The sequence below is a fragment of the Chiloscyllium plagiosum genome, unplaced genomic scaffold (assembly GCF_037043375.1).
Source record: "Chiloscyllium plagiosum isolate Xiang-an unplaced genomic scaffold, Cpla_swu_hap1 HiC_scaffold_11, whole genome shotgun sequence".
Lineage (NCBI taxonomy): Eukaryota > Metazoa > Chordata > Chondrichthyes > Orectolobiformes > Hemiscylliidae > Chiloscyllium > Chiloscyllium plagiosum.
In genome coordinates this window covers 49,821,760-49,849,638 of record NW_028270149.1, presented here as the reverse complement: position 1 = coordinate 49,849,638, position 27,879 = coordinate 49,821,760, and the positions used below count along the sequence as shown (strand labels likewise).

General features: G+C 39.3%; 1 protein-coding gene and 1 pseudogene across 4 annotated transcripts in view; one reads left to right on the top strand and one right to left on the bottom strand.

The window, feature by feature from the left end:
* Positions 1 to 27,879, bottom strand: part of arhgap36 (Rho GTPase activating protein 36) — a 217,779-nt gene that overhangs the window by 22,405 nt on the left and 167,495 nt on the right. For all 4 annotated transcript variants that reach the window (XM_043704710.2, XM_043704709.2, XM_087992042.1 and 1 more), the window contains 6 exons: positions 19,767 to 20,014; positions 18,821 to 19,016; positions 14,983 to 15,038; positions 7,522 to 7,672; positions 4,357 to 4,505; positions 2,096 to 2,272 (listed from right to left, as the gene is read on the bottom strand). In XM_043704710.2, the coding sequence (XP_043560645.2) occupies positions 2,096 to 2,272; positions 4,357 to 4,505; positions 7,522 to 7,672; positions 14,983 to 15,038; positions 18,821 to 19,016; positions 19,767 to 20,014 (977 nt within the window). The remainder of the gene's footprint in view (positions 1 to 2,095; positions 2,273 to 4,356; positions 4,506 to 7,521; positions 7,673 to 14,982; positions 15,039 to 18,820; positions 19,017 to 19,766; positions 20,015 to 27,879) is intronic.
* Positions 16,152 to 17,514, top strand: LOC148148795 (uncharacterized; annotated as a pseudogene).

Here is a 27,879-nt window from a genome sequence, read left to right as displayed (position 1 = left end):
AGCCACTTTTCTTGGACTTTTTTTTTAGATTACATTAGATTACATTACAGTGTGGAAACAGGCCCTTCGGCCCAACAAGTCCACACCGACCCGCCGAAGCGCAACCCACCCATACCCCTGCATTTACCCCTTACCTAACACTACGGGCAATTTAGCATGGCCAATTCACCTGACCTGCACATCTTTGGACTGTGGGAGGAAACCGTAGCACCCGGAGGAAACCCATGCAGAAACGGGGAGAACGTGCAAACTCCACACAGTCAGTCGCCTGAGGCGGGAATTGAACCCGGGTCTTAGGCGCTGTGAGGCAGCAGTGCTAACCACTGTGCCACCGTGCCGCCCACTTCTCTTAGATGTTTAATTAGATCCTCACCTTTCATAACCCAACACCCCCTTCACCCACTCCCTATTTCACCATCCTACCTCAATGCCAGTTTAATGCTAATCCTCATTCCCCCATTACCCATTATAGCTCAATACTAATCAAATGCAAACCCACCCACCACCTTGGTCCTTGCAGCCCTCATGCTAAGTCACCCAGTAACCACAATAAACAAACATGGAAGTCACGTAAAGATGAAATAAAATGAAGGTATAGAAATATATTGCAGACTTCTATAAGGGATTCTATGTGTGGAATGTTATAGGGCTCTGAAAAACATGATCTATAGTGAGAAATCTATAGTGAGAGAACAGTTTCTGTGCAATGTTATCAATGTTAGTGTCCCCTTGGTCCTCACTTTCTACCCCACAAACCTCCACATCCAAAGGATCATAATGCCACTTCTGTGACCACTAAAGGGATGTCATGATCAGACACACATTCCTCTTGTCAGCATGCCGCAGGGACCATCACCTCTGGGACAGATTTGTAAACTCCTTCTCCCAACATCTCCTCACACTCCCAGAACACCTTCCCCTTCAATCACAATTGTATAATTTACTTCCTCTCTTCTCATTGTCCAAGGGCCTGGACATCTTCCATCTGAAGCAATGATTTTCCCGCACTTTACTCATTCTAGTTTGCCATAATCCTGCTCACAATATGTTCATTTTAAATTGGGGAGAGGAAGCACAGACTGGATGATTGCTTTGCAGAACACCTACTTTCTACCCATAAAAATGACCCTGAGCTTACAGTTACCACCACTTTAAAACACCACCATGTTCCCATTTCAGTTGCCGCCCCGCTTCAATGTTCCAGTGAGCGTCCGTGCAAGCATGAGGAACAGACTCTTACTTTCCACTTGGGGTCCCCACAACTTCTAGATCTCAACATCAAGTTCAATAACTTGAGAGCACGATTCCTTCCTTCCATGTTTATTATCTTATCCACCCACCCCCAAACACCCTGCTATGATGAATTACTTTCAGCACAGTCTCACCCACTGTTAATTCCATTATATTACATGAATCACTTTCAGCACAGTTTATCCATTTTCTCCCATTGTTCATTCCCATTATCACTTACTCACCTTCTCTTCTGTCCTGGCTTACTATCAATAATTCCCTTGTCTCTCTACCCTTTCATATCCATCTCTCTCTGGGCTCTGTCTCCACTTTGCCCTCTCAACACATCTACCAACACTCCCTCCCAACCTTGTCTTCAGCATAGATACCACTTTTTTCTAGCTGCTAACCAATTTGATGTAATGTCACTGGACTCAAAGCACTGACTCTGCTTTCTCCTTCACAGATTCTGCCAGACCTGCTGAGTTTCTTCAGCAATGCCTGGGTTTTGTTTCATATCTTAAGCATCCATAGTTAGTGTTTTATTATTCTCATTGAATAAGTATATTTTTAGACCCAGCTTCCAATTCCCATGCAGTTTCAGTTCCTCTGTTACTTGTGAGGAATACCAGGGTGATCAATAGGGAGCACAGACCTGGGGTTAGAAATCTCCCAGCATTTAGTTTATCAATAGACATGGGCAACAGGAGCATAACACGCTTGAAGCTGAAGACTTGAGCAAAGTACTGGAATAGAAACTGAAATCTTGGAGCTATATTACTTTGTAATTATTTAGTGTTTTCAGGAAAGTAGAATATAGAGAAATATTTGCACACAAAATGGCAAAAAGTTATGCTGTACTTACTACAAAGAGGGTTGAGTAGTTCTCAATCATCTTTTGAATGACCCCAATGATTGCGGAGCTTTCCTCTACTTGTGCTGCCTGCACACTGTAGTCTTTCTCAGACTGTATCTCCCTATAAAGGAGGTTTGGACCAAAGATGGTAGCCAGATTGACGACAGTCATTTTGTTTCCAGTCATCTAAGTAAAAACAAACAACCACCTTCTCCATGAGTACCATTTATTATATAGATATCTGGTAGAATATTATTCATCAACTGGAACAAATGGGACAGAATAATATGGGCAGTGAGTTCACAGTTTCCTTGTCTGATGGGAGAAGCCCTGGTACTGGAACACAAAGTTCTAAAATTGGATCCACGTTGAATACATACATCTTTTTATACTGACTTCCCTCGCAATCATTAAAAGATAAATATACAGCTCATTCATCCAAATTTATTTAACACTTGATTTGTCATACATAGAAATTAATTCCATATTTAATTAAAGAGAAACTGCCTGATACCAGTCTGAAATTTGCATTTTGTCAGAAGGAATTTGTAGACCTACTGCTACAGGTTCATTTGAAATTTCGATACGACTATCTTCCCCTCTTCCACTGTGTACCTCCACTTTGTGACAAAGCAAATGGTTCTTTAGGCTACTTCAAAAATTCATAGGATCAGGTCAAACTATTCAGCCATTTGAGTCATGGCTGATCATCCAACACAGAACCCTGTGTTCTTAAACTGTGACCCCTGTTTCATTCTATCTTTTCTCACACTATGAGCTCTCCAGATCTTGTCAAAGATCTTGTCAAAGAACTTCACATTGACCCAATTCTCAGTAAGCTGCTAATCAACAACTAGTATTCTGGGCTCATGTTTTGAATTTTACTCTCTACACCAATACTGGTTTATAGAGAAAGAAAATTACCTTTCACAGCTCACTCTTTGCTAACCACTGCTCCCATGTTCTTTTCATTGCTTCAGTCCTATGTTGATAGCTCTTAAACATTTGTCCTGCTCACCTATAAGCAGCCTCATGGTAACATTACATAGAGATGTAGGAGCTATACTGATTTGTACCTTTTCACCACCTCTATGAACTACTCCACTGTTTCTGTCAGACAACATATCCAATATCCAGTCTTAGATAAGATAGTTAAATTAGTAATCTCTCCAGTCTCCATCACTCTTCTTGATTCTTCAAATACTTTTGCAGTGTCACCCTGCTTAACTGACATGAAGCGATCAATGAGTCAACATTTGCCAGCAAGTGTGAGGAAACAAGAGAAAATTGTAGTTTAAGTTAAAGATAGAAACATAATATTCAAAACTCAAGGAACACTATTTCCCTTAAGTGTGTGTATCATACACTTTGCTCTGTCATACTGTGAGACATTATGATCCTTTCCGGCCACATTTCCTACAATAATGTCATCTGAATATAAATATATTTTATCATAACATCCCATAATACACTCTATTTCATGTCTCAAATAAACAGTACGGCCCGAAAGTTCCTTAAGGTTTTAAATGCTTTCCTACCATAACCACTTTGGGTAAAACACCCAAAAAACTGGCACGGACCCACTTGAGGTTTATTTGTTACTCTCCAAAAATTCTTCAGGTGAAGGAGCGGCACTCCAAAAGCTAATGCTTCCAATTAAATCTGTTGGACTATAACCTGGTGTTGTGTGATTTTTAACTTTGTATACCCCAGTCCAACACCGGCATCTCCAAATCCAAAAATTCTGAGGAAGTGAGGAAGATTGTTCCCATCAGAGGAGAGTGCAGGGCCAGGACTTTTGGAGCCTGCAGTTTCTGCTTCATTGTCTTGAATGGAACTCAGGATATTAGTGGCAACCAATTAGCTCAACACAGGAGGTTGTGTATTAGCTTGCGCAAGATATGTAAAGCCTGAAAAACTTTAATAGAATTAAATATTCTGCAGATCAGCCTGTTTTCTGAGAGTCCTGTCAAGATAAATGCTCAAAGTGGAAAATGGTAATGTAGAGAGTTTAGAGTTTCAGGACAGGTAGAAATGTATGTCCACCAGATACAAGAAATATCAGAGGCTTTATGTATAGTCAACCTCTTTTAACTGACTATTAGGTAACCGAGTATGGAAGTTAGCTTTGCATATTGCAACCAAATCTAACAGTCAGCAAACAGAGGAATGAGGAATTAATCTGATTTTATTGTCATTGGATTAGACACTGAGAGAATTACTTGCTTTTTTCAAAATTGCTGATGTATCAAAATTGATGTCATCATTACCTCTTGTCCATCTTCTCCAAGCGAGTCATGGGCATGGCTTGCTACCTTTGACAGCAACTCAAGCAATCGGAGTAATGTGTCACAGTTACATGGAGGTAACAGATAAATCAGCAGCTGGAGGACAGAGAGCTGTTCCTTCTGCTTCATGGCTGCACCAGACAAAACAAGAGTTCAGGATATTATGATATAACAAAATCATTTGATGTCAACTTAATAATCAAACCATACATCAGCAATTTGGATACTGTGATGATGGGTGTACAAAACATTATTAATATCTGCGAAGGTAGGTTGGAAAGTAGAGGTCAATACGTTTGTGCTTCACAATTCTGTGAAGATGACTTTTTTTTTTAAAAGGGACAGAAACTTTATTTTAGCAGTGAGTTAAAACCAATATTTCGAAGCCTGTGACTTGAACTAAATGACAAGATAAACTAGGTTGTGAGATAACCGTCAGAGCATTTTTGAAGTTGATTTTTGGTGACCTACAGGAAGAAAGGATAGAGACCTGAAGTAGGTTCAGTTCAGAAGCAAGTATCCATAAAAGCAAAAGGGTTGTTTGGCTTTGAAAGTCTCCAGTCCATTGGAAGTGACCATAACCTCTTTTAGCAGCCAAAGTAGAGAAGGCTGAAAGCCTTCAGGTTTGCTTTGAGATCAGAGAAGAAAGATTATTGAGTCAACCTGTGTGAGCATGTCTTGGGAAGAGACAGAAATGGAACAAATCCCATCTGGTGACTGCAGAAATTTGCCTGTGATCTCATCAGTTCAATTTTAAAAAAAGTGCACATAGGAGTATTATTTCACTGGGGTTGGATGCCTGTAATGGATATTGCTTGGACAATACTTTGCTGTGTATAAGATCATCCCAAATAATCTTATATTTTTCTTTTATGTGAAATCAATTTTGATGTTCTTCTGTTAAATGTGCATTGTCTTGTCAACATGTTCAGTGACTGATCACCATGGTAACCAAATTGTAAAAACAAAATTTATGGTCAATCAAGCCAAATTTCATTCTAGCATCTGACTTACTCAGTACTACTGGGGTCTCCGGGGTCATAACCTTGTGGAGGCTCTTGGTGGAATGAAAAGCCACTGAGTTTAAGAAGGGTGTCTGTCTTTCAAAGTGAGTATATAGAGATATTAAGCATAAAAGCTGCAGACGTGTTGTGCAATATAATTGCGTGGATTGGAATTTCAAAATCCCTCAGAGCCCTGTCAATTTCAGTCCAATAAAATACTTACGTTGTAATAAGGTAGGACACACCAAAGTAATTTGCTGGAAGTTACATAGGCAATCTGTTTGAGCAATAGGAATGCCTAAAGAATCTTAGAAAAGGGGGGAAATCAGGAAATGAAAAGAATATTAAAATGCAGCAGTATATTCCCTCAGAACCTGCGACAAAGGAATATATGATTCAGGACAATCAAGAAAGTCAGACAATTGGAATTTCTGAATATCTTATTTCAAAGGGACAGCATGCCCTTATTTTTCTAATAAAGGAGATAAACCAGTAAAGTTATTGAAAACCATTGGAACAAATCAGTTATTGATTCTGGATAATGATACAATTAGTCTTCCAGAAGGGCTAATGAATGAAAGAAACATTAACTGGAAGTATTTGTTACAAATTGGTCCCATTATATACAGTTGGATTAAAGAGTGATTTAGTAAATGAAAAGTTGTAATTACAGTAATAAAGCAAATCCCTTTAAACAAAAAATTGATGTTATCTTGGGATAGATCTGGCGGATTTAAAACAAATTGGCCTCTAAGTATTTTAGACCAACCAGTGAAAGTAAAAAAAAAACTGAAACACTCCTGAAGGTACAGCCTTGGATTTTTCCTGACTGTATTTTGTCTATATCACAGATTAAAAGAAATAGACAGGAAGAGTAGCATCTATAAAAAGGGAGGTGAATTGGAAATTCAGTTGTTATCTGACACTATTTTCAAAACTTAAATGAAAAGGATGACTGTAAAGAGAATGAATCTGGTCTGTTTAGCTGATCTCCTTTAATAGAAATGCAACAGATAGGTTGTGAGTTGAGAGAGCCATATCAAATAGCCTACTCAGGGATTGAATCAGTGCCAATACCTGAGTGTTATTATTGAACTAATGAAGTGATAATGTGGACATGGATTCAACCTCAACTAACATCCAATAGGGGATGGGCAGTAGTGGTAATTCCAGCTGAGTATGACAAAACCATTTTCCAAGTAGCTCCAAAATTCTGTGACTGGTTGCTTGGATATTTAAGGCTAATATACAAAAGCATTTCTATTGGTCAGGATGATGTAAAGAAATAGTTGTAGTTTGCTAGATGTCACACACATCATGTAGTCGGAAAACCCAAACTATCCATTAAACCTGTGCCTTTGGATTCCAATACCAGATTTTAACAGGATCTTAATAAATTGTGTAAAACCTCTCCCTAAAACTGAATTGGGAATTAATATCTTTTCACTTTTATGAAAGCTTAAACCGGAGTTCCTAAAGCATTGTCTTTTAGGGAAAGCAAATTGCAAGAATGGCAGTGGAATAGTTAGTCAAATTTTCATTTATAAAGTAAGGATTATCCAAGGAAAACAATCAGATCAAGCTTCAAAATTTTATATCATAAATATTCAAAGAAATATTAATAAAACAATTTATGTCTTCAATTTATCATTGACAATATCAAAGAGAATTGGAAAGATGGATTCAAACTTTAAAGACCGATAGTTGTGCTTATTTTCAAAAAAATGTCCTACTGATTGGGATAAAGGAATTGCCTTCTTACTGTTTACCAGTAGGGATGTCTCTCAGTCCACATGATTCAACCCTTTTGAACTGATATATGGGCAGTAGGTGAGAGGACCCCTTAAATTAATCAGAAAAAAAACAAAACTCAGAGGCAATACTTTTCAACTACGTGTAAAGTTTCTGAAGCAAATTAACGATAACACGGGAATTGGTCAAAATGTGTTTGAAAGTGTTCAACAATGAAAACTAAAATCAGAAAAAGGTCAAAGCTCAGAACTTTGTAGCTGGAGCCACGTTGTTAGTATTGTTAGCCATTTTCAGGAAGGTTTACTGGACTTTATCAAGTTATAAAAGAAATTTAATTCTGTAAGATTGCTGTCAGTGTGGCTGTAAATTTGAGTAGTCTGATCTCACTCACTCATGGTGTTGATGAAGGCTGAGTAGAGTTCCTTGGGGAGAAGAGGATCTGGCATGTCCCGCAGGAACTCTTTCAATAATGCTGCTACATCATGGACACTGTGTTCTTCATCCAAAACAACTTGCAGACCTTGATCAAAATCATCTCGCAGCTGAAGCAACAAATATTCTCTTCAATAGTGCATCAATTCATCAAAAACAAACCTTATTTGAAACAGAAATTCATGCCAAATTCAATTTAACAATTCATTCACAGGCCAACTCATTGGTCAGTCACAAATAGATCAGGCTAAACATCACAAAACGTGTTCACGTCCTGGTGTAAATAAATTAACACTAATTTAACATTTTATTTTACCTATTTCAATATTTTTCTTGATTTTCATTCCCCCCCATACTCCACTTCAACCAATAACACTCTATTTATTTTGAAGACTGTACCTTGCCCAATTTGTAATAATTTTCAAAGCTCATCATTAGGTGCTTTCAAACAATTTGCCAACACACTTTATAAAAGACTAATAGAGCAGCATGGTGGCTCAGCGGTTAGCCCTGCTGCGTCACAGTGGTTAGCCCTGCTGCGTCACAGCGTCAGGGTCCTGGGTTCCATTCCAGCCTCAGGCGACTGTCTGTGTGGAGTTTGCATGTTCTCCCCGTATCTGCGCAGGTTTCCTCCGGGTTCTCGAATTTTGTCCTGCAGTCCAAAAATGTGCAGGTTAGGTGAATTGGCCATATCATCCAGGGAAGTGTAGGTTAGATGCATTAGTCAAGGGTAAATATAGAGTAACAGGGTAGGGGAATGGATCTGGATGGGATACTCTTCAGCGGGTTGGTTTGGACTTGTTGGGCCAAATGGCCTGTTTCCACACTGTAGGGCTTCTATAAAAAACCTGTTCCTACCTTTGGTCAATATCCTTGACTTGGTTTTCCTTTTTTGAACTAACTGGTGTTCAGTTGAGAAGCATTTGCTCAATAGAGTCTGAGGATCCATATTCATATCATTTCATATTATTTATTTGTATGAACTGGTCACAAACTGGTTCACAAACTGGTTGCATTTTATTTCATAAGGCTGATTCTTTTAGAATGATTAAGGAAATTTGCAGATGTTTACAGCACAGGAGGTCATTCAGCCCATTGTGTGTGCGTTAGTTAACAAAGCTCTGACTACACTAATCCCATTTTTTAGCTCTAGGCCCATAGGCCTGGTGGCTATAAAAAGTAAGTGACTATCTGTACGTTGTTACAAATCACACAACACCAGGTTATAGTCCAAAAGTTTTATTTGGACACACTAGCTTTCGGAATGGTGATCCTTCATCAGGTAGCTGTGGAGCAAGGCCAATTTAGGATTGTTCAATATAGCATTTCATTTGCACAACACTAAAATCATTTGCTATAAATCCTGTGTCTTATGGTCCTGTCCACCCCAGTCCAACACCAGCTCCTCCACATCATACCTGTACACTGTTTAACTTAAATACCTGTTGAATGTTATAGAATTCCCCATGCTAACAGTGTAACCTCACATTTACCATGTCAGAACCAGCTAGCCTGCACATTCCTGGACACTACAGAGCAATTTAGCATGGTCAATCCACCTAACTGGCACAGCTTTGGACTGTGGGAGGAAACAGGAGTACCTGGTGGAGGGGTATGGGGACAATGTGCAAACTGTAAACAGACAGTCGCCAATGGCTGGAATTGAACCTCGGTGCCTGGCGCTGTGAGACAACAGTGCTGACACAGTTGTATGAGTTTTTGACTTAACCATTCATTAGGACAACAATTCCAGAATCCCATCATCTTTTGAGTGAAAGTATTTCTCCTAAACTCTCCTCTTAGATTCAAAGTAAGAGATAAAAGGCGGTGACCCCTCCACTGTGCCTTTCTATTCATCCTATCTACACGCCTCAATCTTTTAGACATCTTTCAGGTCCCTTATCAACATTCACTGCTCCAAGATAAACAACCCTAGTCTATCTAAAGGCTTAGATTTTCCACTTCTTCTCTTTTACTAAATCTTTAGTCAACCCAATTAATAATCTCGTTAAGTGTTTCTGTATTGAGTTTTGATTTACAATGCTCTTATGAAGTACTTTTGGAATAGTGAAGAATACATTTGGCGTGCTTGCCTTTATTGGTCAGTGCATTGAGCATAGGAGTTTGGAGGTCATGTTGCAGCTGTACATAACATAGGCTCAGTCACTTTTGGAATACTGTATTCAGTCCTGCTCTCCCTGCTATAGAAAGGATGTTGTGAAACTTAAAAGGTTCAGAAAAGATTTACAAGGATCAATCAACTGTGATTAGGTTTTAGATTAGATTATATTACAGTGTGGAAACAGGCCCTTCGGCCCAACAAGTCCACACCGACCCGCCGAAGTGTAACCCACCCGTACCCCTACATTTACCCCTTACCTAACACTACGGGCAATTTAGCATGGCCAATTCACCTGACCTGCACATCTTTGGACTGTGGGAGAAAACCGGAGCACCCGGAGGAAACCCACGCAGACACGGGGAGAATGTGCAAACTCCACACAGTCAGTCGCCTGAGGCGGGAATTGAACCCGGGTCTCTGGCGCTGTGAGGCTGAAGTTGGAGAGTTTGAGCTACAGGGAGAAGCTGAATAGGCTGGGGCTGTTGGAGGCTGATGGGTGACCTTATAGAGTTTTATAAAATCATGAGGGGCATTATAGGATTTATAGCCAAGGTCTGTTTCCTGGGGTAAGATAGTCCAAACCTAGAGGGGATAGGTTTAAGGTGAGAAGGGAAAGATTTAAAAGGGAGCTAAGGAGCAACTTTTTCACACAGAGAGTGGTGGTGTATGGAAAGAACTGCTTGAGGAAGTGGTGGACTCTGGTACAATTACAACATTTAAAAGGTATCTAGTTGGGTATATGAATAGGAAGGGTTTGGAGGGATATAGGCCAAATGCTGGCAAATGGGTCTAGATTAATTTAGGCTATCTGGATGGACGAGTTGGATTGAAGGGTCGGTTTCCATGCTGTATAGCTTTATGACTCTATAACTATTCCTGTTTAGTTTTCACCCCTCTTGAACAATTCAAATAATAAAATATTTGCCACACCACCTTAAGCTGTTCTCTACAGTATTTTGGCTTGAGCACATTCTTCAATGAATTGAGATATTTTTCACCAACGTGTTACAACACGTCAGTGGTACGTGAGCTTTGAACCAAAACTTCTGGACCAAACATAAGGAATCTCACCTGTGCTCCACAAAAACCCATGAATGATTGAATTTGCAGGTATTTTCTAATCAAACTGCTGAGATATTATAACACACCTGTGGTGCAGGTGAGATTTTAAACCCAGATCTTCTGGCCCATAGGAAGTTGCACTAGCCCTGCACCACAACAGCCATCATTGATTTTACAGATATTTTCCAATTAACCTGTGCAGAGACTATGTTGCATACCTCTGAAGCAGGTGAAACTTGAACTCTGGCCTCCTCACCCAGAGGTAGGGATATTACCAGTGTGTTGTATGAGATCCAATATCAGTGAAATTACATTTTGCCAGTATTAAGGGTCAATGGTCATCAGCTGTGGCAGATGATAAGGATTCCCTTAATTACCTGTTATGAGAAGCTCTAAAGGTCGTCTGTGGTGCAGTAGTAATGTCCATACCTCTAGACTAGGAGGCCTGGGTTAAAGTTGAACTAGCTTCAGAGGTGTGTAATAATGTTCCTGAATTGGTTGATTAGCAAAAACCAGTAGAACTCCATTCAGACTACCTGAACCATAACGAATGCCAGTACAGTGAACTGCCACATAATAAAGGTGTAATAAGAGTTTCCTGGATAATAAGAAATTATTTGCAACTTGTTTCACAAGTTAAATATCTAAATGACTGAATGTAAATTACTTAGTGCTCTGGTCAAACCACATTTGGAGTACTGTGTCCACTTCTGGTCAATGAGCCCCATGGGGGCATCCAGAGAGGCACACAGATCCACAAGGATGATCCATGACCTTAGCAGTTTGGGTTATGAGGAAAGATTGATGAAAGTTTACAATTTGTCTTCAAAAGTCGAAGCCTCATTAATCAAGATTGTAAATGGTACAGAAAATGTAAATCTGGAAAATTACTTCAAAATAAATTATAAGAATATTCTCAGCAGCTAAAGACTTAAACCAGTAAAAGTGAAATTAAAATTGATAACACCAAAGCCTGAATTTTACTATAGATCACAAGCACACAGCTGGTTAACAGTTTGCAATGCTGAGAAGTAGCACCTACTTGGCAACTTCACAATAGACAGCCCAGTGTCTGGCCATGACTGTGTCTGCCGTCCAATTATAGGAGGCTGAGCTCCTGATGCTACTCGTCTAACTAGAGGGCTGGCAGCTCTGAAGCCTCAGCAGCATTTTTTAAGGGGGAGTTCTACTAAGGTTCAGGAGGACTGGATCTCTATGCTCAAAGAAAGGAAATTATGAAGCTGAGTGGAAGATAGTTGAGGCTGCAACTGCTGTCGTCAGTGCCTGTGGCCTCATCTTTCCTTTTTTGAGCCATGAGCCTCCAGTGGAACTGTATTAGAATGCTATGCCAACATGTCTCCCTCTTATTTTACTACCTACTCCAACACTCCACTCTTGGTACTATCAAGATTGAAACGGTCACATTCATATTTCAGTTCCTCTGTGCACAAATATTGATCCACACGTGAACTAGATTTTTTGGATCGAATTGAAAATCCTGAAATCGTTTAACATCAAAACTGATTTTACAATGATGGGATGCTTTTAGGCTGAACACATTTATAAAATTTCCAACCAGGATACAATAAAATATCTTGGGAAGGTGGGGGCTCTGTATTGAGTGACATTTTAGTGAGCAATGGCAGGAGTCTGGAGGTGGGTTGATGGCAAGAGGTCATATAATGAGATTTTCTGGAATATTTCCAGCTCCACTTGGGAATTACGTTTCATAGATCATGGATCACTGAGAAGTGACTACCAATTTAGTTTTAACCCAATATCTTTCCACCTGGAACACTCCAAGTTTTTAAGATACCATTTCAGTACTGCTTCATTGTGAAGTAATTTTAGATCTTGCATGCTTCTCTGTTTTTGTAAAAGTAAAAATATGCACTAAAACAATAAGTAATTATAAATGAACAACTCAAAATAATGGCAGCAATCCAGCCCATCAATTACAATTGGAAATATAAGCAGAATATATTACCATACAATTGTGTTGCACTTATGAGCATTTATCGAATATCATTTAATTTAATTTCCACACTGAATGTGTTCGTACATAGTAATGGATGCTTCATGAACATTAGATACTTGGGTTACAAACTGTCCTACTGATCTGTTTTTATGGCCAATTTTCTTAATTAACTAAACAATTCTAAGTTTAGTGGAAAATTAATTATGCAACTGCTTTAACTACTGTGACCAAATTGTTTTGCCACTCTGGAGGTCAGCCAGACCAGGAAGGGATAATCCTAACCTGCCAAGTGATTGACAGTTCCTTGCAGCCACACATACAGGTTTCAGTAAGGTTAACCTTTACAGAGGGAGCTAATAACGTTGCCAAAGAAAAGGGCTGGGGAGCAGACTGATACTGTAGGTTCAGTGAAACATCATATGATGTCAGGTGAACTGGGCAAATGGTTGGCTATCATGACAAAACTTAAAAAGTGTCATCAGCAATACTGCCTTCAATGCCAACAAGGTAGTTACAATCCATTGGACTGAATTCCAGCTTTTCCTGGCTACACAACAATGACGGTAACTACTGCTAAATTGCTGAAGAGTTCTGCGTGGATTTGGCTTGATTCCTAAAGTCCAGTGCAGCAGTTCAGAGTTTTGTTTTTGCTGACAGGGAATTAAATGTAAAGAATGGGGAACTGGGGAGGAGCCTTAGCAGAACGAAAAAATGGATTTTTGAGCTATGTAGAGTAAACAGTTGTAGCACCGGTGTGCTTTGTGAAAAACGAAGGGGAGGTGGTGGCCTGGTAACAATGTCACAGTACGAGTCAGGCAGACTATTGCTCTAGTGACATAGGTTCAAATTACAGCATGGCAGCTGGCAAAACTTTTAGTAAATCTGAAAATTAAAGCTAATCTCAGTAATCATGACCACGAAGATATCATCAGTGTTCTAAAAGTACATCTGATTCACTCATGTTCTTTAGGGAAATAAATCTACGCCCCTATTTGGCCTGGCCTAAAAGTGACTCAAGGTCAACACAGTAATGTGGATTATTTTCAACAGTCCTCGGACATGGCCCAGAAAACCACTCAGTTCGAGGGCAGCTAAACATGGGCAATGAATGTTGGCTCACCAGTGATGGCAAAATCCCATGAAGGAATAAAGAAAAACAGTCTGAGATTGTCCAGGCAAACTTGAACATCAGGTCACTAGATTTTTGGTAACTCTGGTTGGAAAAGCTAAGGTGGAGTAAATAGAATATTTAATTCTGAATTGAAGCCTTTTATTTTAATTACGTAACAGGATTGCTGTAAACTCTTAACATCGTTGTTCATTGTTGGCAACTTGTTTCACTTGGTGAAATTTCTGTTGTCATTGTCCAGATCAATATTTCATTCCACAGAGAATAAAGCAATTAATTCTTGCTCAATATTAAACTTCATAGATGACTACTTTTCCAGAGAGATTCTTTAGCCTGTCATTTGCTCTATTATTTGACTTTTTAGCCTCAATACTGTTGTAGTTTTTTCCTTGGAAACATAAAAGTTGTGCTAAATAAATCAATTTGTCAGTGCATTGAATATAGAAGCTTGGAGGTCATGTTGTGAATGTACAGGATATTAGTTCAGTTACTTTTGGAGTATTGCGTGAAATTTGGGTCTCCTTGTCATAGGAAGGATGTTGCAAAACTTGAAAGGATTCAGAAAAGATTTACTAGCATGTTTCCAGAGTTGCAGGGTTTGAGCTACAGGGAGAAGCTGAATAGGCCCAGGGCTGTTTTCCCAGGAGTGTCAGAGGTTGAGGGATGACCTTATAGAGGTTTATAAAATCATGAGAAGTATGGATAGAGTATATAGGCAATGTCTTTTCTCCAGGGTGCAGGAGTTGAAAACTAGAGAGCATAGGTTTACGGTGAGAGGGGCAAGATATGAAAGGAACCTAAGGGACAACTTTTTCACACAGAGGGTGTTGTGTGTATGGAATGCACTACCAGAGGAAGTGGTGGAGACTGGTACAATTACAACATTTTAAAAGGCACCTGGATGGGTGGATGAAGAGGGAGGGTTCAAAAGGATATGGGCCAATTGGTGGCAAATGGGACTAAATTTTTATAGGATATCTAGTCAACATGGACAAGTTGGACCAAAGGATCTGTTTCCATGCTGTATATCTCTATGACTGTAACTTGTTTCAGATAAAATAGCAGCTTCTTTTATCTGGAATCCCTCTCAATTGAAATGCACTTCATGTTTTTTAAACTTTTTATTTACCTGTCGAACTCTTTTCTTGGAACTTCCAACTCGGAAAATACCAACTGTTTGAAGACCTGAAGAAAAATAAATGAAAATTTTTAAAAATGTTACTTTTGATGGGTGAGCTTTGGAAATGATCAACATTCATAAAAAAAGATAATATTCTATAGGACTTGAAAAAATATTCATCAGGTATCCTTCCTCTTCTTTCCTGTAATCCTCCCATTTGGGTTTGAAAGAACTAACTGAATTGGTATTAGATAATGTTTTTAAAATCTAATCTTAAATGAGAAAAGTAAAATGATAAAGTAAGCAACAAATATTAACTGTTTAGAAATTAAATTAGGAAGGTGAAAAAGGAGAAGGTAGTAGAAAATAAATTAGAATAGAGGAGCAAAACAAAAACGTTATACTAATGGTATTCCAAACTACATCATCCCTAATTATTATATTGAAGAATAAAGAAAAGACCAATAGAAAATCTTTTTGAGCTCTGAGTGCATGGACCGGAATTCATACAAGTTGTAGGGTCAGTGGGAAGCTACCTCATTTTCTTATGGAGCCCTTGCCACTACAATATCTACTTACAACGTGAAAGGAGATTGTCCAGGCTGCTACACAAAGACTGGAAATATCAGACAGGCAAAGGTAGCCCAGATGAGGAATTTATAGAATATTTTCAGGATAGTTTCTTAGAACTGCAGGCTCTATTTGATATTGTGGAATTAATTAATGCCCTCATGATGAAGGCATCCATAAATAGCAATATTTACAGAATTCTACAGTCAGTTTGAGGGAGAGATGATGAGAAAGGTGGTTCCAAGACTAGTATTTTAAACTTGGAAATGGGAATAATTGTGGCACTGTGTAAGCAGTGAAAGTGAAATAGCAGATTATGTTCAAGAATGGCTCAATACAAATACAAAAAGAACATTTAAGGAGATATTTCAGAATGCAAAAAATTTATATATTTCAATTAGGAACAAATATCCATGGTTAATTAAAAATTAAAGGTAGTATGAAACTTGACAAAATAAATATAACTGCAAAGATGTCAGAATACATATAAAAAAAAACTAAAATACTATTGAACAGGGAAAAAGTAGAGAACAAGAAAAGGTTAGCTAAAAGTATGAAAATAGAGTTTCAATTAATAGTTAAGAGTTTACAAAGTGAGCATTAGTCCTATGGAAAGTAAATTTGTGGAATTATTGATGGAAAACCCGGTAATCACAGATGAATTATAGTAAAATACAGTGTGGCTAAACTACATCTTCAGACAATCACCATGAAATATCCTATAATGAGATGATAAGCCACAACCATACCAGTTGCTGCCACCAATCCTCCTTATTGCTGTTAGCCCAAGTTCCTGATACCAGTGAGGACAAATGCTGCTGCAAATCAGCAGCAAATGACAGACTCAATCTTCAAAAACCAGTAAAGATTTCTTAAATATTATATGCTATATCTATGATATATGGCAGCTTCCTGTGAGACATGTGTCTCAACGATAAAGAAAGTCTACATTACTGTTAGCTACTAAAGCATTCTGGTACACATAAGAATACATTGGAGGTTGTATAATTCCTCTCAAGAAAAATCCTTTATATACTGATGGCTGGAATTTATCTCATGATGTCAGTTAACCCTTTCAGCTACTATCTTATTCAATGTCTCTCCCCAAGATTTTTCTGGATGTTATATTCATTGTATATTTGATTTAAATGATTCATGCCAGTCAAAAACAACCACCTATCACTTTGTGCCACTGAAAATATGCAACTTTCTACTCAAAAAAGAAACAATCTTGAGTAGTTGAAATCTACACTACACGATCTCTCGATTTTCAAGTTGAAAGAAAATCTCCTGGTATTTTTAGCAATGTCCAATTTCCACTTCCATTGAGCGAACGGCCAGTGGTGAGCTTCAAACCAGCGTCTACAGGAAAACAACAAATATGGACCAAATACTGAACTACAGAAGCAATCATCCCAACATCCACAAACGGAGCTGTGTTAGAACATTATTTCAACAAGCCACTACACACTGCAGCACAGAGGAACTACAAAGAGCAGAGGAAAATTACCTGTACAATGTTTTCAAAAAGAACGGCTACCCAATGAACACTGTCCACCGATTTCTCAGCAACAAACCTAAACAAGCAGACAAAACACGTCCAGAAACCCTATCCACTCTCCCCTATATCAACAACATCTCAGATATGTCTGCCAGACTACTTGGACCTTTTGGCATCATGGTCGCCCACAAACCCACCAATACACTAAAATAGCAGCTAATGAACTTGAAAGACTCTATACAGACAACAAGCAAAACTAATGTAATTTACAATATACTTTGCAAGAACTGTAAGAAACACTACATTGGACAAACAGGCAGAAAACTAGCCACCAGGATACATGAACATCAACGAACCACAAAAAGACATGACCCACTCTCACTAATATCTTTACATACAGGTGAGGAAGGACACCACTTTGACTGGGACAACACATCCATCCAGGACAAGTCAAACAGAGACATGAGTGAGAATTCCTAGAAGCATGGCATTCCAACCGGAACTCTATCAACAAACACATTGACTTGGATCCCACTTACCACCCCCTGAGGAAAAGAACGGGAAATGATATCACCACAGCATATGACATCACTGCAAGAAATGACATCACTAACCCAAGGAAACCTAAACACATAAATAGAAAGCGGGCCATACCACCAGTGCTTCATCCAGAGGATCACTTATGATGTTACCTAGTATGGTGACAAAACCTCTGAAAACGAACCTTCCAGCTCAGCGAGCAAACGTACATCCAGCACCTCAACCTGAGCTGGAAAACTTCTCAAAACTCGCTAAAACCAACTGAATTTATGAAATCAGAAGGCAGGATCTTTGAAGACCGTGAATGACATGAGTCATGGACTGAAAGTTGGGAAACTCACATAAGATGACCAGCAAGGAGCTTATTGCTGTCAAAGGAACTAAGTGTTGAGCATTTCTTGTCAGTGAGCAGGAGGATGCCTATCTATTTTCATGTATTGACATTTCACCTCATTAATATTCATTTAGTCTCTCTGACTTTTCACTGAGACATCTTAATCTCACACCTCCATACATAGTAAACACACTGCAACCAAAAGTATATCAACCAAATAGAGTCATAGAAATGTACAGCAAGGAAACAGACACTTCGGTACAACTTTTTCATGCTGACCAAACATCCTAAATTAAGCCAGTCCCATTTGCCAGCATTTGGCCCATATCCCTCCAAACCCTTCCTACTCACGTACCCATTCTGATGCCTTTTAAATGTTGTAATTCTACCAGCCTCCACCACCTCCTCTGGCAGCTCATTCCATACACGCACCTCCCAAATGACCATATATCATACACTAAGGACAGTAATCATCAGTCAAAATAGCACTGGAACATTTCTGTTAGCACAAAACTGTGGAGAGAGGTGGTGGTATAGTGTAATGTCACTGAATTAGTAATCTTGAATACCATGCTAATGATTTAGGACAAGGGTTCTAATCCTATCATGGCAAGGATCAAGAATTTCTTTTAAAAAGCTAGTCTAATGGTTACCATGTAACCATTGCTGACTGCCATATGAATATCCATTTAATTCATGAACATTCTTTAGGGAAGAAAATCTGCTATCCTTACCTGGTCTGGTGTACACGTGACTCCAAACTCACAACAATCTTCACTGCTCTCTGTCCAATTTGGCAATAAATGCTGACCCAGCCAATGTTCCCCAATGAATGATTTTTTTGTTGTTTAGAAAACTATGTATTTACTTTAATAGAAATGTAAATGTTTATTGCTGCTTACCATATTTTTCAATATGCTGACAGCATTGCTGCACTATTCTGGGGACCTGCCGGAATATGGGGTTCAGGCTGAGCTTCTTTTTAGCCTTTCTTACACTTTTCCTTTCCAGTTCCAAAGGCAGAGAGAGCTGAAGGGCTTCCAGCAACCGTGACTGGTTGTCGTCTAGGTCAGTGATGGAGTCAACAGACACCGCACCCTGAAAAACAAAATTTATTCCACATTCCAGCTGAGTGACTTAAGACTATAGGGGTGTAACAATACATTAGTCTGGAATATAACTAGAAACTCCTAATGAAATCCAGATACTTGCTTTAAATAAAACAGCAAAAAAAGAAAGATTGCAAGAATCCTTGTTGCATCACTGATCGTGTAAGTGGAGCTGGGATTCTTGTGAATGATAAGGCATGTTACTGGGACTGTTGAAAAAGGTGTCTTGATTTATGTTACAAATAGATCAAGTGGAGTGGTTAGCAGCAAGTGGACGATCTGAAACTTGAGCTAAATCTGGGGAATCTTCAAGTCAAAATTGTAGTGAGAACTCAATAAGATAGGGACTTTAGGGTGTGTAAGAGTTTCAGGTACATGCAAACAATCAATAATAGATTAAGAGGATTGAGAAGAGTTGCATGATGCAAAACCTTGAAAATTTCAGGAATTGGCTTTAGGTTAATGTAAACAGTGGTAGTAGATGTATGGCTAAATGAACATTTGGATCAACTGGCCACTGTGACCATTGTGTCTTCATTCAGCAGTTAGGTCCAATAAAGATTAAATATTTTCAAAAATCTTAATGAACATAAACATTTCAGTGCTCAACAAGTTTTTACAATCATCAGGAATTATCTAAAACTATTCTGTATCATTTTGTGGCATACTTATCATCCATTCACAATGAATATTTATTAACTTATCCAAATTGGCTTCTCACATTAGAAAAGTAACGTACCCGTCTGTGGCCTCGAGAAAGATTATCCAGAAAAGTTGGAGAGAGGGGTTCATTTACTATTTCTGACAGGAATGCATCACTGTCATATAAATGTTTATGTTGCTTCTCAGCCCGAAATCTCATTACTGTTGACTCCAAGTCAAGGCAGTCTCTGCGGCCTTCCTTCATTGCGTCTTGCTTTTTCTTACATGCACGGTCATTGAGGATGACTTGTGATAAAGGAATCCCAAACCCTAAAGGATACGATTCTGCAAAAGGAAAGGAACAATGCTCGGTTAGATATCTTAAACTTTTATCTAAAGTCTACATATTTCCACATTCACTTGATTAAGATTTTGATAGGAGGTCAATTGGCTAGTAGTCAATTACACCATAGCATGCTTTATGATTTTCAAGCTTGTTATCTATTTACTCTTGTCTTTTGAAAGCATTACTGTCTACTACCCAGGCCTATGTCTCTTTTCCACCTCTTAAATCTGCCTATCATCTAATAGCTTTTGAATTCAGACTTTCAAATTTTTCATGTAAACTGAACAGCAGCAGTTTTTTTTTGATATTTTTCATTAGGTATTGCAGGATTTACAATAAATATATCAGCACAGCCATTCCAGTGCCTGTAAAGTAAACAGCACTTCAGAATGAAGCCAGCAATGGCATTCAATGATTACTGAATACCTATATTTTCTTAAAGGCATTATTTTAACCCAATAATTAATTTATTTCACAGTTGTCATTAAAATAACACAGACTAGTAAATCTAGTCTTAAATTATTTAAATCAATCTTTTAAAATATATTCTTGACTTAAGCTAATCCTGTTCTGTCCTGTTTATCATTGTCCTGCAGCACAGTGGAGCAAGATCTTATTGTGAAACTTCTTTTGATACTCTGTCACATTCATTTTCAGGGTTCTTAAAAAAGGCTGAGTTCGGGAAGTTTCTTGATTAACGAGAAAAAAGTGAGACATGCAACAAATGGTGGAAAGGAAGCTTTCTTTATTCCATTAAATTGATTTAAAATTGAACATGAATTTTAAAGAAAATTAATCTTTTCTGAATCAAGCACCTAAGATGCAGTCGGTTCTGCTATAACGTGGATTTCTTCAATGCGAATGAAGAATTTTAACCATTATTTGTAGAATGTGAACTTTCCTTACCTGTAATGGCTGTAACGTGATTTCGTCCCATTGGTTTAAATAGTGTTATTATGCAATTTTCTTATAATGCGGGATTGCACGGAGACGGAACTATTGCCTTATATTAGAACAAACTGTAGTTTGGGACGAGTCAACCTGGTTGAAGTTAATATCCCTCTGAAGTTAATTTCTGTGTTGGTGACCATCAAACTATGAGAATGACATAAAAACCATCTGGCTGTCAATTAGTTTTGTGAAAGGAAATCCAATGCCTTACCCAATTTGGCCAAATGATTTCAGACTCACAGCAACTGAATTGATTCTTACCTGCCCCTTCAAATGATATGGAGAAGTTACACAGAACATAGATCATTGCAGTGCAGTACAACCCTTTGGCCCTTGATGTTGCGCCAACCTGTGGAACCAATCTGAAGCCTTTATATCCTACACTATTCTAATTTCATCCATATGTTTATCCAATGACCGTTTAAATATCCTTAAAGGTGACGAGTCTACTACTGTTGCAGGCAATGCATTCCATGTCCCTACTCCTCTCTGAGTAAAGAAACTACCTCTGACATCTGTCCTATATCTATCAGCCCTCAATTTAAAGCTATGCCTCCTTGTACTAGCCAGCACCATACAAGAGAAAAGGCTATCACTGTCCACCCTATCTAACCCTCTGATTATCTTATGTGTTTCAATTAAGTCAACTTTCAACCTTCTTCTCTCTAACGAAAACAGCCTTAAGTTCCTCAGCCTTTCTTTATAAGCCCTGCCCTCCACACCAGGCAACATCCTAGTAAATCTCCTCTGTACCCTTTCCAAAGCTTCCACGTCCTTCCTATAATGCGGTGACCAGAACTGTACGCAATACTCCAAGTGTGGCCGCACCAGCATTTTGTACAGCTGCAGTATGACCTCATGGCTCCAAACTCAATCCATCCACCAATAAAAACTAATTCACCATATGCCTTCTTAACAAGCCTATCAACCTGAGTGGCAACTTTTTGTGATCTATGTATATGTACAACAAGATCTTTCTGTTCATCTACACCACCAGGAATCTTACCATTAGCCCAGTACTCTTTATTCCTGTTGCTCCTTCCAAAGTGAATCACCTCACACTTTTCCACATTAAACTCCATTTGCCACATCTCAGCCCAGCTCTGCAGCTTATCTATGTCCCTCTGTATTCTGCAACCATCCTTCCACACTCCCACAACTCCACTGACCTTAGTGTCATCCACAAATTTACTAACCCATCCTTCATCTAGTGGCCCCAAAACAGATCCTTGCAGTACACGACTAGCAACTGAACTCCAGGATAAAAATTGCCCATCAACCATCACCCTCTGTCCTCTTACAGCTAGCCAATATCTGATCCAAACGGCCAAATCACCCTCAATCCCATACCTCTGTATTCTGTCCAATAGCCTACCATGGGGAGCCTTATCAAATGCCTTACTGAAATCCATATACACCACATCAACCGCTTTACCCTCATCCACCTGTATGGTTACCATCTCAAAGAACTCAATAAGATTTGTGAAGCACGACCTACCCTTCACAAAACTGTGTTGACTATCCTTAATCAACTTATTCCTCTCTAGATGATTATAATTCCTATCTCTTATAACCTTTTCCAACACTTTACCCACATCAGAAGAAAGGCTCACTGGTCTGTAATTACCAAGATTGTGTCTACTCCCCTTCTTGAATAAAGGGACAACATTTGCTATCCTTTGTTACACAGTTGTATTTAAGGTGACTCGACATCACCTTTCTAAAGGCAATTAACGACAGCAATACATGCTGACTTTGCTAGTGACACAAATATTCTGCAATTTTTTATTTCAATTTTGAGTGGGATCTTTAACCTTTGGGAACTTAGGGTAGAAAGTGGGAATGGGTATAAATGATGGTGGTTGAAAAATCTAGTGAGTGACAGTAGTGGAAGATGGAAGTAAGTACTTGGATTATTTATGGTCAGGGCGAACACAAGAACGTCAAATGATTACAATTGATACAATGAGAAGAAAGAGTGCTAATTGGTTGACAAGTTTATTCTGATTGGCTAAAGCATTACCATGAAGAAAGTAATTAGATTACTTACAGTGTGGAAACAGGCCCTTCGGCCCAACAAGTTCACACTGACCCTCCGAAGAGCAACCCACCCAGACTCATTTCCCTACATTTACCCCTTCACCTAACACTACGGGCAATTTCGCATGGCCAATTCACCTAACCTGCACATCTTTAGACTGTGGGAGGAAACCCACGCAGATACAGGAAGAATGTGCAAACTCCACACAGACAGTTGCCCAGGCAGGATTTGAACCCAGGTCTATGGCGCTGTGAGGCAGCAGTGCTAACCACTGTGCCACCATGCCGCCCAAATGGGAGCTTATAGGTTTCTCAATCTCTAGGGTAATTCACAATAAGTGCATTGAAAGGATTTAGTATATTGCTTTTGTTTGCACATGAATGCATGTAACTTCTGACAGTATAAATGATTCGCATTCCCTCTAAACTACACTGCATGCAGCATTTTCGAGGATCCACACATACCAATCAGCCAATGCATTCACTTCTAGTTTCTGTAGCTGCTTTTGTACATGAACTTGGGATGTCCAAGAATGTAGTTTATGAGTTTGACTGATTGTTCTAAATTGGTTGTAAATGTAGCTATTTATATTTGGTATTATTCAGCAAGTGTTGCCCAAACAGGCAGTCACATCTAACAATAGATGTGTGTGTTTTACAAGCAAGGGCTGGGTGCTTATAACCTGTATTCTGCTTATTGGAAACAAAGAAAATGGCATGCCTTCTGATTCAATCAATCAATTGCTGGAATGTACAACCTTCACGTAGCCACTGAAATTATAACATCCACTTTTAGAGCTGAAACTGGTCTACATCAAATTACCCTGGAAAAGCAAAGTATCTTAACAATTTGGACAACAGGTTAAGCAAGCCATTTCAGTTGCTACAATGTAGTCATTACGCAAGTGTCATTTTTCAGGAGGAGGCTGCTGTCACCAGTTCAAAAGTCAATCTACCAACTATAGGACAGATCAACAACATGTATGAATTTCAGTGCACTTGCTGAACATGCCTGGGTATGTAATAGTTACATTCATACCAATTAAAAATAATCAGTCAAGCTCATAACATGGCTCACACTGCTCAAAGTGGCATACATTCATACAATAAAACCCATTCTCTGCAAACAAGTGCAATACTTTTAAACCTTGCACCATTCTGAATTACTCGGGAGCTTGGGAACCTATAGTTTCACATCATCTTTTCAACGGCAAAGCTTTTGCCAATCAGAGTTTACTTGCCAACCAGTCCATACCCGTTACTCCTATCATAAAATATTGTTGTCATCATTTGAAATTTAGCATTCTTGAATTTATCCAAATGAGTGCAAGACAAGAATGACATGATACATATGCTAAGTTCTGTACTTTTATGCAACTTTTTTTTAAGAAGTGAAAAGGTGGCAGTACTCCCTGGGTTGAGAAGCTTGTAACACTTTGAATGGAGAGTGGGACACTGCAGTAGAAACAATGGCAGTGAGGGAATTGGGGTGAACTATAAATGTTAGGTGGAGGAAAGGAAAAGATGTCTGAAGAAGACAACCCCAATTGAAAGTCCAATCTGCAGTCATTGGTAGCTCTTTTCTCTCTAAACCACATGTCATTCACCATAAAGATGAAGAGAAAAAGGAACACAACAGGGTGATACTTGCTTTATTGTAACATTACTGGACTAGTTATCCAGAGATCTGGAAATATGTCAAATTCCACCATCCCAGCTTGTAGTATTTCAATGAAATTCACCTGGAATGAAGATCTAATTTAGTAATCATCATTAAAAACTAATTTAGTCCGCTTTAGGGAAGAAAATCCACTGTCTGTATCTGGTTTGGCCTACATAGGGCTCGAGACACACTCAATGTGGTTGACATTTAACTATCTTCTGAAATATCCGAACAAGGCAATGAGATGAATTAAACCATTCCAGAAAAGACAAAATAGATTAAGACCTGACAAATCACCTAGTCTTGATCCATACATTGAAAAGGACAAATGGAAACATGCTGCAAAATTCTCCTTACTGACAGCTGAGAACCGGAGCCAAAATTGGGAAAGCTGCACCACAGACTAGTCAGGCAATATCTTGACATGGTCAAGGTCACTAAATAATACATTACACCAATGTCCCGGATTCTTCACCAACTCGACAGGACTATCACACGGGGCAACTGAGTGACATACAGTCAGGAGAGAATTGCCTTGGAAGTCCTCAACATCCAGATTACATTAAGTCCTTTAGCACCAAGCCAACCAACAGCAATAAACCTGCTGTTAATCTTTGTCTGTTGTTGCCTCTCAGTATTTCATTTTCAGCACTGCTTAGAAGAAACACTGAGTGAGAAGAAACACGGACTGTACTCTGGATGTAATCTTCAAATTCTATTGCCAAGAAAGGCAAAGTGCCAGAACTACTAATTAAGCTGGTCAAATCCCTAAGCAAATATTTGCCATACTGGGTCTGTGACAGGTTGAGAGAGAACCAAAAAGAGGGAGAGAAACCTATGTGGCCACGTCTTCACCAGCCTACAGCTCATGAGGGAATCTGCCTTTGACAATATTGGTAACAATGACTACCATACAGTCTTTGTGGAAACAAAGTCCAACTTTATACTGAGCACATCTTCCACTGTAATAATTTCATTGCAATCTACAACAGCCCTCCATACAATCCACAACTCCATCAACCTTCGTATCATCGGCAACCTTACTAACCCACCCTCCCACTTCCTCATCCAAATCATTTATAAAAATCACAAAGAGCAGAGGTCTCAGAACCCGATCCCTGTGGAACACCACTGGTCACCAACCTCCAGGCTGAATACTTTCCATCTACTACCACCCTCTGTCTTCTATAGCCTAGCCAATTCTGTATCCAGACAGCCACATTTCCCTGTATCCCATGACTCCTTACTTTCTGAATGAGCCTACCATGCGGAACTTTATCAAACACCTTGCTAAAATCCATGTACACCACATCCACTGCATTACCTTCATTGATGTGTTTTTTCACATCCTCAAAGAATTCAATAGGACTTGTGCTATCAGCAAGTGCTTCCTAAACAATGTCCACATTCCTGTTGTGCATTTCCCTGAGAACTTCTGTTCACAATTTAGATGTCCCAGTTCCTGCCTAATAGCATTGTAATTCCTCCTCCCCCAATTAAATACTTTCCCATATTGTCTGTTCTATCCCTCTCCATGTATCCTGTCAGGTTTCCAATGCAACCCTGACTTGCAATCACATTACCATTCCTTCCTTTCCTGTCATTGGCATCAACTCCCTGACTTCTCACCTTTGCAGCATTGTGGCTGCATCTAAAGCATCCAGATTACTCTGATCCAAAAAGATAAACCTCCATTATGTGTTCCAGGACTGTTAGACATTGATAATGAATAATGGTCTGTCACAGTAACCCTCACATTCCAAGAATGAATAACTAAGAGCTCAGGGTAAGAGAAATATCAGAGGAGATGAAGAGGGAAATGAGAGAGAGAGAGAGAGAGAGAGAGAGAGAGAGAGAGAGAGAGAGATGATTAGCAATCCAAAAACATCACAGAGAGGGAAGAAAAAATATACAATGCCACTTGGTCTGGCCAATATGTGACTGTAGATAGGGTTTTTGCCCGAAACATCGATTTTCCTGCTCCTCGGATGCTGCCTGACCTGCTGTGCTTTTCCAGTACCACTCTAATCTAGACTGTGACTGTAGATAAACAGGAATATTGCAACAGATGATGGTTCTGTAAAGTTTAAGCTTCATCCAATTCGATGAGATCTTCAGGATGTAGGTAGGGAAAGGCTGAGCCTTTTAGAATCTGAGAGAGAGGCAAGATTCCCAGGAGACTTAGTCAGGTTCTCCTGCACCCCTGAAAAGCCCAGGCAATGGCACGTCAGTTGACAAAATGTGGCAAGAATGGAAAAATTAGACTTTTGTCATTGAGAGAGGAAAGAAAAATCAAAATTTTCCACAAAAGGTTGTAATTGTGAGGCAAGAACCTTACCACATAGTCATCCCTGTAAATTAAAAGTAATCACAGGCAACTATTCAAGTGTCACCCCTGGGCCAGAATGCAGAGTCTTGACTAAAAGAAAAATTGACAAAAACCAACAGACCCTAGTCCAAGACAGCTTTTGCACCTCAGCCTACACAGCGCAAAGAATATAGGGCCTACAGAGATATTTGACATTCAATCTTGATCAAAACCATTCACATGTATTCTAATACAGATAGATTAGATTAGATTCTCTGCAGTGTGGAAACAGGCCCATGGCCCAACAAGTCCACACCGCCCCTCCGAAGAGAAACCCATCCAAACCCATTCCCCTATCCAATATTTACCCCTGACTAACGCACCTAACACTGTGGCCAATTTAGCACGGACAATTCACCTGGCCTGCACATCTTTGGGTTGTGAGAGGAAACCAGAGCACCCGGAGGAAACCCACGTAGACATGGGGAGAATGTGCAAACTCCACACAGACAGGCGGGAATCGAACCCAGGTGCTGTGAGGCAGAGCTAACCACTGAGCCACCGTGCTGTCCACGAGTATTCCAACCATCTAAAAGCCTATTAACTTTAGAAGAGAACATTAAGACAAAAGTGGCATCCCTGATTTCACCTGAGGGGCCTTTTCCAACAAAAAGCTCCTGTACGAACAGCTTCCTCACAAGTAGCTTCGGATTCAAGAACCATCGAGGCTGAACCAAGAACCAAAAACAGAGAAGGCAAACCAAAGACCTCATCGGAACAAAGGACACCCGAGGAGGGGAAGCCAATCAATCGAAATTTGAATAAGAGATTTCAAACACAGATCTTTTCCAAACAGAGAACTGTAATGGCAAGAACAACAACCACACACAACCATCAGAACT